This window comes from Musa acuminata, chromosome BXJ2-6 (genome assembly GCF_036884655.1).
Source record: "Musa acuminata AAA Group cultivar baxijiao chromosome BXJ2-6, Cavendish_Baxijiao_AAA, whole genome shotgun sequence".
Classification (NCBI taxonomy): domain Eukaryota; kingdom Viridiplantae; phylum Streptophyta; class Magnoliopsida; order Zingiberales; family Musaceae; genus Musa; species Musa acuminata.
Window position 1 is genome coordinate 39,796,590 of NC_088343.1, and position 17,141 is coordinate 39,813,730.

Sequence of the window (17,141 nt, forward strand, 5' to 3'; positions counted from 1 at the left end):
CGCCCTCGGACACATGACCGGTGTCCCTCCCGAACACCACATCAAAACCCCCAAAACAGGAGGCAGCGGCGGCGAACAACCAGATGGCGACGCTGGCTCTCCTCCGCTTCCCTCCTCCTACCCGATTCGATCGCTTCCGGGCCTCTCCACCGCCCGCCATCCACCTCCGCCTCCGGTCCATGCCAGCGGTCGCGATCCCCTCCCTCCCTGCCCGACGGTCGGTCACTGTCTCCATGGCCCGCACTGCGGTCCCGGCCTCCGACCGCCTCATCTCCGCCCTCGCCTACTTCCTCCCTTTCCTTGACTCCCTCCACTACGGTCGATTCCTCTTCGCCCGCGTCCCCGCCGCGGCCGCTGCCGTCGCCCCCATCATTCCCCTCGCCGCCGCCTACCGCTCAGTCCCTTACGCTGCCTTCGTCGCCTTCTTTGCTCTCTACCTCGGCGTCGTCCGCAACCCTAGCCTCAGCCATTTCGTCCGCTTCAACGCCATGCAAGCCGTCGTCCTCGACGTGCTCCTCGCCCTCCCGGCTCTCCTGCAGCGGGTGTTCGGCACCCCGTCGAGGGGGGTAGGGTTCCGGGTCATGGAGATGGGCTACCACGCCATCTTTGCCTTCTCGGTGACTTGCTTCTTGTACGCCCTCCTCAGCTGCGTCCTCGGGAGGACGCCGCACCTGCCGCTTGTGGCGACTGCAGCGGATCGGCAGCTGTGAGTTTGGGGTTTCCTATTAGGGTTTTGTGGCAGCTTTGGAAACCCTAAAGGTCCCTCATTCCTTGAATCAGAAACCCTTCAATTGGTAAGCTTTTTGATATGATTTCAGCTATGTAAGTTTGTAGATGTTATTTTAACTAACAATAGCTCCATCATGCATGTCTTTTTGTTGATGTTATTGCATTTGTTTCTGTTCGTTGCTTTGTTTACACTGTAGCTGTGAAATGAGACCTAGAATGGTTGGAAACTTGCAGTCCAAAATTGAAAGCAGCAGAACAACAAGTGTATTAGTACATAACCTACACTGGCTTTCTGAGCCACCTACTAAGCAACAAAAAGAAAAGAAAGATACAAGATGGTGGTCATTGACTGTTGAATTATGCTGTTATGACCTGAGAAGGTTAGAATGGTGATGGTTACAATGAAATGACATTGAAGATTTAAGATGATAGTTCTATTTTTGGATGATTGAAATTATTGCATATGACTCGCAAGATTAATCTTAGCTACTTTAAGTGCATTCAAGTGTGCTTCTCTTGGTTTAGAAGTTTGTGGAGGTGTATGGTTCTGAGGGAAGATGAACTAATGTGGCATAATTGTCAGATTTGGTTGTGAATGAATTGTAAAGTGGGATGGTTCAAAGGGAAGATGAACTAATGAGGCATTTAGTCAGAGCCTTGAGGCATGCATAACATAGATTAGATTGTAAAGTGGATGGTTCCGACGGAAGATGAACTAATGAGGCACTTAGTTGCAAACTTGAGGGATGAATGGCGAAAATTTGGATGTAAAGTGGATGGTTCCGACGGTAGATGAACTAATGAGGCATGAATAATGCAAATGCGATTTGTATGGGTTGTAAGGTGCAAAATTACAATGTTCATAGTAAATTTGTTCAGCTGCATATCGGTGTAATTGTAACATGAAGATATTGAAGTTTTGCCTTGGCTATCGGTTTCAGTTTGGAAGAAATGGCACAAGTCCTTGTACAGATGAACTAACGAGACACGTAATTAAAGCTTTCAGGCATGGATGGTGCCAATGTCGATCTTGCTTCAAGTGGATGCTTATTGTCAAGTTCCAATATGGGAACTCTAGCCAACCAATTTGTTAAGCTTACGCCACCGGTCTAAAATGCTTAGTAACGAGTTGATGGAAGTAAGTATACCCATCCGTAATGGTCCTTATAAATGAATCCAAAATTTGTCTTCCTTCAATGTGGGTGTTACACTTATGGTGTTATAGATATAATATTGGTGAAAGGACCATAGAATAGGCCTATTGTAGGTGCAGGCAGGATTCTCAGTTGTAGAGCTCTAACTTGTTGCAGAGGCAATGCTATCGGTTGAACTACACCTCTTGGTGTGTTGAAGCAGCAAAGATTGGTCCTCACTATTTTCGTATTTTTTAAACCGTGTGTGAGATATCATATTCTTCGTTTTATGTTCTTGTTTCATTCTAATGCTTTTGAGGTCTCACATATGGATTTGGATTTGGATTGGCTTATACTAAATATCACCTGACACGAACAGAATGGCAGGCTCGATATAAAAAATCCAACCTCGAACCCATTTCTCTAATTAGATTTGATGTCCTCAACTTGTTATTCGTTGTTAAAGATTTCAAGAGGAAGTATAGAAAGAAAGAGAAGAAGAAAAAAATATTTATGTTTATTTAAGAAATGATAAGTTTTGATATATTAAAAAAATTATATGAGATTATAAATATTTTTTATTATGTTTATTATCTTTTATTCCTCAACGTGTCTACTCGCTTGCTTGCTCCTTACAATTCTACATTTCTTTCCTTTCCGTTATGTTTCTAAAATGTTTTCATGTTTTATATTTTTTGAGGTAACGTAATTCTATCAGTTGATCTATCGATGTTATTAATGACCCAATGATCCGACACTTGAACAGGTCGATATCGAATGAGAACTGCTGGTGCCCAAAAGGATATCGTTCTTGATGCGTCTAATTAATGTCTTGGCACGGTTATGAGGCGTAATAAATGGTTTAATAATCAAAAACTAATTTGATTAAAAAGAGTTCGAGTTGTGCCTTCTGTCTTTACCGTTATATATATATATATATATATATCGTGTATAGTTGTCACATAGAGATTAAACGACCTGGAAACAAATTATCCATGTAGTCTGTGTAAAGTGGTATGGAGTGTCAATCAATACAATACTCAAGAGTTGCTATTCGAGTGGTACATACATAGTTGGATGAGCTCTTAACGTAGTGTATAGGGTTAGTTCGTTATAGTAATATTATGTGACACTTGTGAGGATTTTTTATCGTGACAAACCACCTTGGAGCTTTTGTTATGTAACCGTTTAGAGCTTACGAAATCTAAACTTGTAATTATACTATCTTTTAAGTGTTTGCTAAAATAGTTGCTTATTGAATCCCAATTTAAATGTTTCATTTAACTCATCCTTTTTTTTACAAATCGTATAAGATCATAAAAAGTTTTGGGAAGTAATTCTTTTATAAACGGACAGACAAGGGTGCTGTATGACTTAAGCAAAACCAACTAAGTTCATGACAGATGGTATCAGAGTAGGACACGCACAGTTAAAAACATTTGGTATGCAAGCGTGGGGGATCTAACGGGGTTGTATTGAGGGTAGCTAGCACGCGTGAATGTTTGAATAAAACAAGCGTTAAAATATAGGGAAAGGAATCACTTAGAGGAGCAGGCATCCAAGATTGGTATTTAGAGGAATAACTAATCCTTCACGCGAGAGGCACCATAAGGATAAGAGAGCTAGAAAGAACATATAGCACACAAAAGTTAGGATAGTTGAGCTATAACTTGACATCGACAACACAACTTAATGGTGCTCAAGGCAAGTGAGGTACTTGACAAATGATGAGACTATGCAAGGAGGGATGAGTTGCTTGACGACCAAAAGAGTTGTACGAATCTTATTGAAATGAGGAGAATTGCTAACACGAAGAATTTGGTACTCATGTAAGGGCTTGTATATGGATGATAGACTATTCGTGGCCATCTCAAAGAGATCGAAATTGACGCTATGAAGTATTGAAACTTTATCTTCGACATAAGGACACATTCGTAGAAAGCTGAAGTGTATAACAAATTCAACATATTGTTAAGCCTTGAAAGGTGTAGTAGCAGTTATATTAGCGAAGAGTCATAATGTAGCAAGTGTGTTCATAGGGATGATACCGTGCATAGTTTATTTAGCAAAAAGTAGTATAAGGGGATGGTGATCTCCGGAACTTCCAAAGGAATGGATGTGAAGAAAAAAATTGCTCCAACATGATAGATATCTAGAAAGGGTAAGTCTCGATTCTCTAAAAAGAGAATCATGTGCAATAGGTTGCACATGTTGAGGATGGGTACTTCAAGATAATAATTTCATCAAGCTCAACGGATCGAACGAGCAACGATGAGTTGATGCATGATCTCACATGGGGTAATATGTTGGTGGACGCATTATGAGATCAAGTGGAGAACTAACTCAAAACAACACCACGTAAAGACATCGATGTGGAGATCAAACTTAATATAGAGCTAACTCGTGAAATAATAGGCGCGAGGGCCACCATTAACTTAATACAAACCGAGAAGCGAAGAAATTTGGGTGAAACTTGATGAAGTGCCCAAGTCACATGAATGAAGTGGATATAAAAGACGAAACATAAAACATAAGTACAAAGATTTTCTTGAAATAGGTCAAGGACATGAACTCTTACAAAAACAAACAATTTCATTTTGTTCCATAGGTCTCTCATTCTAATGGAACGAACTCATCTTGCATGGTGCTAAAGTTAAAAAGGAACTTCGAGATATATACACTTTATTTCAATAAAAATTTGACAAAATAATTAAGATAACTCAACTTACAGATATAAAATTAAGATAAAAAAACCTTGGCACGAGACAAGAAAATAGGATGAAGAACATTTCATAATGTTGCCATGCGAGTACCATAAGAGATATTCATCTCATAAATATTAAAATATATATATATATATATTTTTTTCCATAGGTCATCGTTCATTTAACTCACAGCATACGAAATGTTTCCTGGTGATACTTAATGGTTCACAAATATATTGTCGGCGTATGAACTAAAAAGAGCTCCAGTTACCCGAGGGTCAAGAATGATGAAAACTTCATAATGTGACACTATTCCTCTTCCGAAATGAAATTATTTAAGAAATCCATGTTTTTAATAATAACTAACAGAAAATTTAGTGGTCACAACCACACTCGCCAATTGGATGATTATTGCCATTCCGTAATAACCTTCTTGGAGGCAAACGTCCGCAGGTTGGGGCGCAGCAACAGAAATAGCAAAACCAAGATCAGCTGCTACTGGCAGCAGCTGATGCTTCTGCGGCCTTTTTCTCTTTCTGCTTCTCACGGCGCTTTTTGTTTCGCAATGCATTTTTGCTCATCTCCCTGAATATACAGACGGCATGGTGATTAGTCCATTATGATAGGAAGGAGGTTGAAATGAAAACTTAACCAAAGAGAGAACGACGATGACGACAGAGGAACTTACTCTGAAGGGGCCGTTCCTCCGAAAAGCTGCCAGTTAAAAGAGGAAAGTACCATTAAACATCTCCCATCATTGAATAATATGTAATAGTGGGCCTAATATACTAATATACATTCTTCAAGATATGATCTTACAGCCATATATTTAAGAAAGCGACTCGAGGTACAAACTATACTAACTTTTGTTATGTACTAAATAATGCAAATGAAGAAAAAATTTGCACACGATATCACACCACCTGACAAGTGACAAGCATTTGGAAAAAAGCTAAATAGTAAAGACACCGTGGTTACTTTCACTAACTGAACTTCAATTAACTTGAAGAAGATGTTCTCTATAATTTTCACCAAATGCAACCAATACACTGTTATAGTTGGGATCAGTGTTACAAAGTGGAGATCATTACCTCTCTTTTTATATGCCACAACTACAGATTTTTCTCATGAACTGCTTACTAGTTCCACTAGTTATTTGAGTGTAAAAACATTTTGCAGTAGCACTGAAAGTTATTACAGAAACCAACTAAAAATTATTTTTCTTATAAACAGAATGTTATCAACAGCAACCGATAATACAATGGTGAGCAAAGCAAAAGAGAGGCCATAATCAAATTTGACAGCTACAGATATTCTAGTCTAAGAAATTCAATAAATTAGAGAAATAGATGTCGAAGAATCTATCAACTAATTTCATGCAGATGCAATGTGATCAAGTGATTCCAAGCACTGAACCAGAATAATAATTTCATATTCATAAGTTCAAATGTATTAACAGGAATTTTGCCAATACTGACACACTAAATAACCCAGTTTGATATTTAGGAATGTATAACAAAGATCCTAGGAAGACAGTCGTGTTCTCTTAAATTCCAGGGGTGACAAAAGACACAACCATGTGGTGAATGTAGCTGAAACTGATTTTAAGAATGAACAGGAACTCTAATGTAAGACCAGGAAAACTACCAGCATTAGTACAACACTGGAATTATGTGGGAAAATCTAAACAATGAGCGAACTGTTGGTCATTACCAAATATAATAAAAATGATTCAGAAGAATGATCATAGTTTCACCAGCATGGCATTCTATTTGAGATTGAATGGAGACCATAGACACCCCATATTGGCATTCTATTAAAAAAATTTTAACATATGAATTGCTGAAAGAACACCTCACGCTTTACCATTCTCTATTACTAGAATTTGCACAAGAATTTGACTAGGGGCGAATATTTGATTGTTTTAAGTAATGGAAAAGCACGATTGCTTATGGTACAAGAAACAAACATCATAGTTACGGAACACCTCACACTTAACCATTCTCTAGTACTAGTATTGGCACAATAATTTAACCTTGGTACAAGAAATTTTCAAGTATAGAAAAGCACAGGTGCCTATGGTACAAGAAAGAAACACCATAGTGATAGAACATAATTCTCATAATATATCAATTCAAAAATCAGGAGAATAGGGCAAATGTTTTCACCATCATAGTGAACAACAGACTTGTGATTCAATTTTGTTGTCATTGCAATCTTTTGCCAAGAAAACAAAGAATAATGCCAATGCCAACATTATCAGTGTTGTCACAGTGCCCAACAGTATCAACGTTGTCACTGGTAAATCACCTTAATATGCTCCCCTGGATCGCCATACGTTTGTACATACAATACTTTCACTTATAAATTGTTTAATTTGAGATAATATGTATAGACTTTAAAATTTCAAATTCCTTATTCCAATTGTTTATGCAAAATGTAATATAGTTTTTAAGTATTCTTGAATATCTTAACATCATTAGACTAGAAAACAAAGTGTGTTAACATGTTAATTTTCCAATGATAGCATATATGAGATAACTATAACATTATATATGTACAAAAAAAAAAAAAAGGATGAAATGAGTTATCTTAAAATTTGTATCTATGTTACCACCTGTGTGCCTAGTCACTTGGACTATAGGACAGGCACATTGTGTAGGTCTAGATAATTTGACAATTGTGATAAGTACAAATGTCCTTTGGGTAAACCATCCAACTATTATTACAACTAAACATAGTCTAGTTACAGAATAATACACCATACGCTGAGAAATGAAAAGAAAAGAAAGAAAGAAATAAGATATAAGCAAAAAAAAAAAAAAAGAGGAAGACACCTGGCATATATAGCCTTCTATAGTTACAATTGTGATAAGTACAAATGTCCTTTGGGTAAACCATCTAACTATTATTACAACTAAACAGAGTCTGGTTACAGCATAATACACCATACACCGAGAAATAAAAAGAAAAGAAAGAAAGAAGATATAAGCAAAAAAAAAGAAGAGGAAAACGTCTGGCATATATAGCCTTCTATAGTTAGCATGTGTACCCAGAGTCATAGAATGCAAAATGTTCCTCTAAACCTCTTTTTTAATACCATATTTTTCAGTTCATTTGACAAAGATATCTTTCTAAGACATCCAAGGATGGAACAAAAGTGTTTGTCTCCCTTTTGGTGTTATACAAGCAAGAGTAAATATGAGCCTGATCTCGAAACCATCATCTAGCTATGCTTCAGTGTCCAAAAGTTGTTTGTACAAGATCCATTCTTCCATGGCAGGCTAGGTCAATATTGGAAGTATTTGAGTTATTTGTCTCATTAGCTAATAACAATTTTATGGGGTGAACCCAATGCACGAACCTCGACTCTAGTTAATTCATGGGCACAAGCAGAATAAAGTGTATGCACCAAAAAACAGGAGAAGTTGTTTAAGAGAGCTATAGATGCGATATGCACATAGTAAGTTGCAAGGATATAAATTAAAAGACACTTTTTTGTTGGTTTTGTATGCAAATGAATAAATAAAAGAGATTCAGGATTCTGCCTCTAGGCTTTAGGATATCATTAGTCAAGAGTGTCAAAGAATAGTTCACACTTAAAAGTTTTCATCTTATGCAATAAGTTTTCCTACCTGTTTCATTGACTATGTTATTAGCTGATAACCTATGATTCTGATGGTTCCATGATTCCATCACTGCTAACATAAATACAATGTAATCCATCTGTTGTATGTAAAACTAAGGATTGCTGCCATCCACAAATAGGAATGATCAATACAGAACTGAAGAAACTATATTTGATAGTTATAACCAGTCAAGACCAGTAATCTCCACAACTTGATTGTAAAATTATGATACAAACATATTAACTTGAACAAGAGCATGAGAAACATAAATACCTCTGCCTTCACTGAAGCAGCATTTTTAGCATGGGGTGGGCGGTATGCAGCTGGTTTTTGCACACTGCTAGCTTGAATGTTGCTTCTTGTCTCTGATGATGATTTTGGAACTTGAACTGAAACAATCAATATAACCAAACTAAGCCAAGTAGAATGATTATGTTGTCAACATAGCACTTGTGAAAAATCCAACCTTTCTTTTCATTATTATCAATCTTCAAAGTTTCGACAGACTTGACAAGCTCATTTATATCATCAAACCGTTCAGGTGCCTCTGGCTTCCAGTCGGCCTGCATCAATAGAGTGGGCCATTATGAATAGTTCATCAACTAATTTTAGGTATGGCAATTCTATGGGATTTAAATATAAATTGGCATGCTAAAGAAAGATTATCAGATACCTGATACAACTTACTGAACATCTTTTTAAAATAAAGGGACCCATCATATCGGAAGATTTTTATCCTTAAAAGAGAAAATTGAGCATTAACCACAAGGGTATAGTGAAAACAAGAAATAAGTGAAAGTTTGAAAATACCCATTGTCTATCTGTAGTCTTGGTGCTGTTGTGGCAGTCATGAAATACTGTCCATCAGGAGACCATTCACTGGTCACTGACCATTCTGCTTTTGTTGTTCCAAGCAACTTCTTTTCTGTATAGTCCCAAAATGCCTATGGAAAAGGAAAGAAAATGAACAATGACTGAACAAAAGTACATTAGAAGATAGATATATCAGTTCATGCTGAAGTGATAAGAACCAAAGTATGCAATTTCGTACCGTATCAGAGTTTCGACGTTCGCTCGATATGGTACGAAACTGTATACCAAGCGGTATACCGTTCGGTATACCGCTCGGTATATATATATATATGTCGCCTCTCTCTTCTCCCAGGTGGGGTGACATCGTCTCGTTTATATATATATATATATATATATATATATATATATATATATATATATATAAGGCGACGTCGCTTCACCTCGACGACGTCGCCTTTTATAAAATATTTATATATAAATATTTATATATATTAATATATATATATATATATATATATATATTTCGTTCCGTCCGGTAATGAGTGATCCATGTACCAGTAAGCTGATGGACCGATACGTACCGCCCGTACCCGACAATATTATTTGAAATTGCATACCTTGATAAGAACTGTGTTAACCTCGTAAGGTGAAGCGGCTATGAGCAGGGAAAGCTTCTCTGTAGTCTAGGATGAAGTGTTTGCTTTGGAAAGCTGAGTCAGCAGTATTTCTAGGATGAAGTGTTTGATTCCATAAATAGGAACTTAGAATCCGCCCAATCTCTCAACTAATTCTCTTAATCCTCATTTATTAAATTTCAACATTTCTCTACTGTTTACTTGTCATAACTATAAGATTCTAACCTACAAGTTTCTGTTAACTACAATCCTCAATAGCCTCGTCACAATAATAATCACGATTGCTATCTAATCCTCAATTATAATTCAGCATCAATGAGATCATATCAGTGTTGCGATGCACAGCTGGATTACATCATCTGTCACCAACCAGCTAAGCTCGCATGGGTATATAGCATGGGCCAAATGAACTGGTCCAGAAGGGCTAGGATAGCCCCAACGATCAGCATCTAGGTAATATAAAGAGTCACTTCCTGACCAAAGGAAATGGTTCAAAAACACCCTTTACTCAGATCAGATAGGGAACTGACAGAAGGAGAAATCCCATATGGAGAAACCATGGTCAAACCAACAAAGGCCCAGTAGAGCAGCATTCCTAAAGGTAGGTTACTCTTTTATTATTTATTAAATACTGTTTAGGGTTTTGATCATAAACAATAGAGAGGACATTTTGAGCCTCCGTGGTAGCTTGTTGGACTATGTTTTCATTCTAATGCAACAATAACTTTTGCTCCCCCTCTTTCTTGCCCTATATTTCCCTAAATCTCTTTCTGGAAGCTTCTCTTCTCAAATTGAAGTAGCATCTTGTAGTTCTAATTCCTAATACTTCAGCTAGAGACATGGACCCAACAATCATGGTAAAATGAGAAAACATGACAGTGGAACAGAAAATGCCAAAAAAATCTCATCCAACTCTTCAAATGCCTCAGAAGTGTGGCCATCGATTTCCCACAAGCAGAAGGAATGTGCTGATGTCATCACACTTTTCCAGCCCTCCTTGCTTTTTTTCCTTCTATTATATAGTTTCATTTTGTATACATGATGAATCTTCCAAGCAGGAAAGCAATTTCAACTATTCCAGTAATTATTCTGTGGTCCAATGAAGGCATTTTCACTCAAGGCACTAGCAGGGATTATTGCCACCATCAGACAATTAGATTTATTTCTCGACATGGGATACTTATGCCAGGTTGAGGATGACTTCTGAGAATCCATTGTAGCAACACCTTACATCAACGCAGATATATGCCTTATTAAAGGACTATTAGGTGTAGACTCCCGCTGGTCCAAGCAGCATCCGTCACATACGTAAATGCTAAGTTAAAATTTATATGCTACATATCAGACATTTCAAAACAATAAAGGGTGGAACTATTGTGAATTCCATAAAGGGAGGACAAAACTGCTGAAAGAAAGTTACCGAGGGAAAACAACACTTTGTGAATGAAGTAATCAAGCATAACTTACAAGCCTAAACGTTTTGGGGTGGCTATGGATCAAGCATACCATGATGAACATAAATTGAAAATGAAAGAGCAATTAACTAGTGTCATGAAACAAACAAACAGAATAAATGCATTTACCATCCCTAAAACATACCATGTCACCAGGCAAATTGCCAAAGCCAGCCAAACATATAACTGAAACAAAAAAGAAGTTAAGGAAACAAGAATGAGCTGATGCACAAGGCATCTCACTTAGTGAACTGCCCAGTAAATAATACATACAGAGCGCCTTGTATCAACATTAACAAGTTACCAGATTAATAACTGAAGGATACGTCTTCCTTTTGGGTTGAATCTAATTGTGTTGTAAGAACCTTGACCAAGCTCGAGTAGTGGATTGCATTTCCTGTCAAATATTGTTGCTCTTGCAGGCATGACTGAGACAAGTGAAGGATCAAACAGAAGCTAGACAAGCCATCAACAATTGAAATGCAGAAAGAAGTAGGAAAACAAGAAAGACAAGGATACATCCATAAACAACAGCAAACTCTAAGCCTGAATAAGACCACTGAACATCATGCACGGGTCCCTCTTTTCCTGTCATTTTCTTGCAGCAATCAAGCCAGTTGACTTTGCTATTACCAGGGATTATAAGAATGAGAGACTTAACAATAAAGACTTACGAAGAGGAACAAGTCCCTCGTGACTTCCATCAGTTGTTAAATAGTTCAATTTTGATTCACCGTAGTAACTCTGGTTGCTTTTATCAACATCAGATTGAGCAACTACTAGAACTCCAGATGAAATCTTGTTCCAATGCAATGCCACTGTGGAACAACGAAAGAAACTCCGCCTCGCAATTGGCTGAGTTTGCGCATCCTTACTACAAGAAAAGATCTGAACACTGGCAGGAATACCCTGAGCAAGAAGACAAATGTTTTCAGAATGAACTTTTTGCCAAAATATTTTACTAGATAGATTAGGATTAAGAACCTTTGATTCCGGTACAAATGCTGCAATGTAATGCCCAGGAGCCTTTGACAGCTCAATTGCAGCAATACCAGGTAGTCTTAATCTATGAATAATTCCTTTAGAGAAATCCTTCGAGTCAAAAAACTGTATCTCATTTGTTGCCATTCGACAGGCAACAGATTCATCGGAGGTGAATATAATCGATGGCCTGAGAATTTAACCAACATTAAATAAGCAGCATTTCACGTATTACACCCTATACAGAGGGGGAAAAGTCACAAATGCAAACCATGTGGTCTTAGACATATTTTTCTGGAAATGCTGATAAACAGCTGCACCAGTCTGTACTTCCCACAGCACAACATTTTTATCCTGTGGTGTAGTGGCTTTATGGAATGTTTGGAGATAGGTCCCACATGGAGACAAAGTGGCAGCAAGAAGGGAGGGTATGTCAAAGGATCTGATCTCAGTGGAGCTGCAACAATCTTGAACACTGATGACAGTATTGCTTTTGGTCACCATAAGCCTAGATCCATTTTCACTGAACCTTGCAGCGGTACAAGGAACTTTCTCAAGTTTGACAAGCGGCTGGCCATTGCTGAATGGAGGTCCTTTCCAGATGGAGAACACTTCTGGTTCTCGTGCTTAAGTAATAAAAAGAATAACATGGACAAAGAATTAGTAACACAAGCATAGGAGAAAATTATACAAAAGCTACAAAAGTGTACCTAGTATCTCCAATGTTGGTGATTGAACAAGAGAAGACATTGGACCCTTATTGTAGTGTAAACTTCAAAGGGTTTTAAAAAGAAGTCAGTCTTCAGCTTTAAGCAGTTCTGGTATCTTGCAAACTTGATCAGAAAAGCAGTGCCTATTCTGCATAAAGTTATGAGACCATAATGATTTGATGACAAGCTACCAAACATATACAGAAAAATCTACAAAATACCAAATTCCATTGGTGATAAAGATATCAAATGGATTTAGAAATCCTTATTGGATATGTCCACATTTAGGCTTTTTAAGTAGGGATTTCTTATTTCCTATTTATTTCTCCTTGCAATTTAACAACCTCCTGTAAGATTACATCCCTATTTCAATCTGACTAACAATACAAGTAATTAGGCCATGTGGCCAGGGTTGAAGCCTACGAATTTATTCAAAACATATCAATCTTAAGACCAACTTGTAATCCAGACCATGTTCCCTGGTTGGAACTTTTACAGTTTATCGAAAACAAATCAATCTTAAGACATGTATTACGCTTCACCAACATGACTAATGTCAGTTCTAGCCAAAATTATGACTTTATCCCTATGTATGGTCTTGAATAACAAAAGCTGTCTGTCTCCATTTTACTGCAACATCTCCCACAAACACACAATAAACATCTTGGCATATGCCACTTACAACCATGAGTCTACATCTTTTACACATGTTTACAGTTTACAAAACATTATAAAGAGACATGTATAGGATGGTTAAGAGTTGTATTCCAGCACATTTTACTGTTGCTGACAAGCATTAACTTTTCCTAGCATGTCCTGTGCCAATAACACGGAAAGTAGTCTACATCATTTAGATAATTTATATTTAAGATTTAAAATAACCATCAAGAATCATCTGCGAGAAATGAAACATGAACACGATTATGAAATTAAACCATTGAAACATGTTGATGATTATTTCACTGTTTACTACACAATTGACTAATCCAATAAACACTAAACATGGACCATCCATGTATGATCTTGATTGGTGAAGTAATCTATGAAGACAACAACATAGGCATGCACCAATATGAATAGATTAGATCTGTTTGCATCCCAAACACACCTCTTGTTACATCCCAAATTAAAAAAAACCCATCATTTTATTATTCATAATTTATAGAAGACTTTTTTATATCTTTGAATTCAAATCCTTGTCTCTACAACACTAAATATTTTTTAAGTGCAAAAACATCACATCTATTTAGTAGGGCCACAAGTGACGAAAAAGTCTTCTCCACCGAAGCCCTAGATCTATTACAAAGTAGTAAGTTACTCTCAAAATAAATATAGGATAAAAATACATCAACAACCACACATACTGATAAGAACCTCTAAAAAATCATAAAAATAATAAATACATTCGTGCAATATATACAAATGTCAACAATTTAATATGAAATGATAACATATCAATTCATTATAAAACTCATATATCAGAAAAACAATGATAATTCTTATGCAATAAACAAAGTCATGCATTAGTCACATGCAACACATCTCGATGACATTCATAACAGTCAAATAACAAAGGCACACATCACACTAATGGTGCACCCTTCCAACAACGAATGGAGATGCATACTTTATGGGATGGATTCCTCCCAATAGCGACTGAAGAGAACCCATATCGCACTTCCAATAGCGGATGAAGTGGTATCTCTCACCCGCTCATGTGGAGACACGTTGTTCCCAACAACGAATAGAGAAACTATCTAATCATCACGTCTGATGGCCCGTTAATCCCGGAAGGGAATCGCCCTACTTGCTCTAAACGAGGATATATAAACAATCATGTTCATTCATTTACACTAATCCATTCATCCATGCATGCATCCAAAAAGTAATATGATAAAATATTATGAGAGACCAAGCTTGATGTATGATCTGCTAAACTATGTCCATTGATAGACCCACACTGTGATGAACCCGTATCTCCTTTCATAGGTTGCACTTTCAATGTGGATGACTCGGTATAGTCACATATACTACATGGTAAACATCACATCAATATCATCAATTTAATCTAAAAAATAAGAAAAAAATAATAATAATTTCCAAATGACTCTTTCAGATAAAACTTTTAAGTTAATCAAATCATAAAGATAAAAGACATTAATATCTTAATAATCCTCAATCAACCAAAACCCTAATTGGAATAGCCTAATTGACTTGACTTAAACCAAACTCAATTCAATTAGGACCTAACGGAACCAACCTCAAATCTTTATAGAATCGGTCTGGAATCACTCTAGACTGGTCTAATTTAGATTTGATTGATTTCAATTAGATCAAGTAGGCTTGAATCGGTCGAGTTGGTGTGGGATCACCCTGAATCGATCAAACCTGTTTGATTCAGTCAACTAATGAGCACAAACTAATATAGAGAAAAGAAATTGGACTATGTTCCATTGTGCTAGCCCAAACCGAACCGACCCACTTGAGCCTTGAACGGGTCACGCACACCGTACATGCCTGTCCCAAGTAGCAGGCTAGGCAGAGGTACAATGGGCTGGAAAGAGAAGCGATGATGTATCTAGCGACAATCGTATAACTAAGCAGGCTTAACTTTACAAGCTGAGTTGAGCCCTACTCACGAGTTGGACTAAGCCTTACAACTAAACTGGGCCACGCTTGGCTCGCGGGTTGGGTCATGCCTGGTTATATGAGCTTGACCGTGCTCAGTCACATGAGTTAAGTCATACTTGGCTATATGGGTTGCATCGTACCTCGTCACATGGGCTAAGTCATGCTTAGCCTACATGGGTTGAGTCATGTCTAGCCCACAAAGGTTGAGCCATGCCTAACAACATGGGTTGAAATATACCTAGACACATGGGCTAGATCATGCTTGGCCACATTAGCTGAGCTGTACCTAGTAATGTCTAACAACATGGGTTGGACCATACATAGCCACATGGGTTAGATTATGCCTGACCACATGTGTTAGGTTATATCTAGTCACATGGGTTGGTCTGACCAATTAACTAAACTATGGTTAGACCCTAATTTTATCCTTCTTATTAAATTAGATTTTAATATTTTCAGAAGTACTTTAATATATTACAAAACAACAGATAACCTCAAATTTATTCTTTTTCATTAATTAACTATTTAAAATTCATGATTCAAAATTTAAACTAATTAAATCATAGAAATTCACACATAATTCCTTGAAACATAAATACATCTAAATAAATGTCTTAGAACTATTATTAAATTAACTAATCATTCTAACATCACAATTTAATTATCATTATTTATCAATCATAAAATTTTAAAATTAAAATATTATTAGGTATCATATAAATTATAACAATTCTAATATCAAATATTTTAAAATATAAATAAAATCTAATAAGAAAAAAATAGAGCATCCTACCCTTCCTCGAAGATCCTCACCTTGGAGAGTCCTCTCGAGCATGAGGAATAAGGGAGGGAGAGCCTCTTTATATAGGAGAAGATTAGCTCTCCACCAAAGACAAGAAATAATTTATTTTTTATTTTTATTTTGCTTTCATACACAAAGATGGAATTATAATGTTTATTACTTATGGTTCACACAAAAATAAAATTTGAACTATTTACTTTCTAAAAATTACGTCACACATTAGGAAATAAATCAATTGATAATTTAATTAATTGAAAAAAATTCTTCCACGTGATTAAGGAAATAAATTTTAATCATTTCTTTAACCATATTATACAAACAAGGAAGTTAATAATTTAAATCAAAGTAATAATTTGATTTATGTTAACAGAGAAAAAAAAATCATCGGTGATTACAGCTCTTCCTCGAAAAGTAACTGATTCTAGATAGCAAGGCCTCGCCAGCAACCATCGAACAACATAAACCCTCACAAGGAAGATAAAGAAACAGGGGAAATCATTCACATACCGATCGTAGCCGAAAGTGCGCAGATCTCCAGGCCTCTTTCACCTCCGGCCGTCGCTCGACGATCCCGTGTCGTCGCGCTCGGCGTGGAAAGGAACGACGAAACCCTTCGATAGCTCGCGCCGAAATCAAGTAATCGGCCGGGACGGCCACTTATGTGATTGCTGGTTCGGTTCGGTCGATTTCTCCGAACCAGTCCGGTTCGATCACACTTTTCGAGGCGCTCGCTGAACCCGAGTTAGAATACACAGCGTCGGCCGAGCCAAATCCTCTCATAATCCTCAAGTAATTAACTTCAATAAACGAATTCTTTTACATACTGATGAGGGTAATAATTACGATAAGACTTACGTGACACCCGCTGACGCCCCGCTCCCCTGTTAGGCTAACACCGCGTGACTGACACGGGTCGTAA

General features: G+C 37.2%; 2 protein-coding genes across 3 annotated transcripts; one reads left to right on the forward strand and one right to left on the reverse strand.

Annotated features, from left to right (window-relative positions):
- LOC135615566 (protein TIC 20-II, chloroplastic-like) lies at positions 1-882 on the forward strand. The gene has a single exon (XM_065114231.1). The coding sequence runs from the start codon at positions 84-86 to the stop codon at positions 708-710; it is 627 nt and encodes a 208-aa protein (XP_064970303.1). The 5' UTR covers positions 1-83; the 3' UTR covers positions 711-882.
- A 3,808-nt stretch (positions 883-4,690) lies between these two features.
- LOC135615567 (uncharacterized) lies at positions 4,691-16,880 on the reverse strand. 2 transcript variants are annotated; one of them, XM_065114232.1, is made up of 14 exons: positions 16,730-16,880; positions 12,790-12,937; positions 12,351-12,705; positions 12,083-12,269; positions 11,773-12,007; positions 11,618-11,686; positions 11,425-11,526; positions 11,244-11,284; positions 9,007-9,140; positions 8,870-8,933; positions 8,663-8,759; positions 8,470-8,585; positions 5,256-5,281; positions 4,691-5,152 (listed from the first exon to the last, which is right to left on the reverse strand). In XM_065114232.1, exons 2-14 carry the CDS (start codon positions 12,827-12,829, stop codon positions 5,056-5,058), a joined length of 1,563 nt encoding a protein of 520 aa, XP_064970304.1. In that variant the 5' UTR covers positions 12,830-12,937; positions 16,730-16,880; the 3' UTR covers positions 4,691-5,055. The 2 variants fall into 2 exon arrangements, with proteins under 2 accessions (XP_064970304.1, XP_064970305.1); XM_065114233.1 differs by having other exon boundaries at positions 12,790-12,932; positions 16,730-16,846.
- Positions 16,881-17,141: the final 261 nt, after the last annotated feature.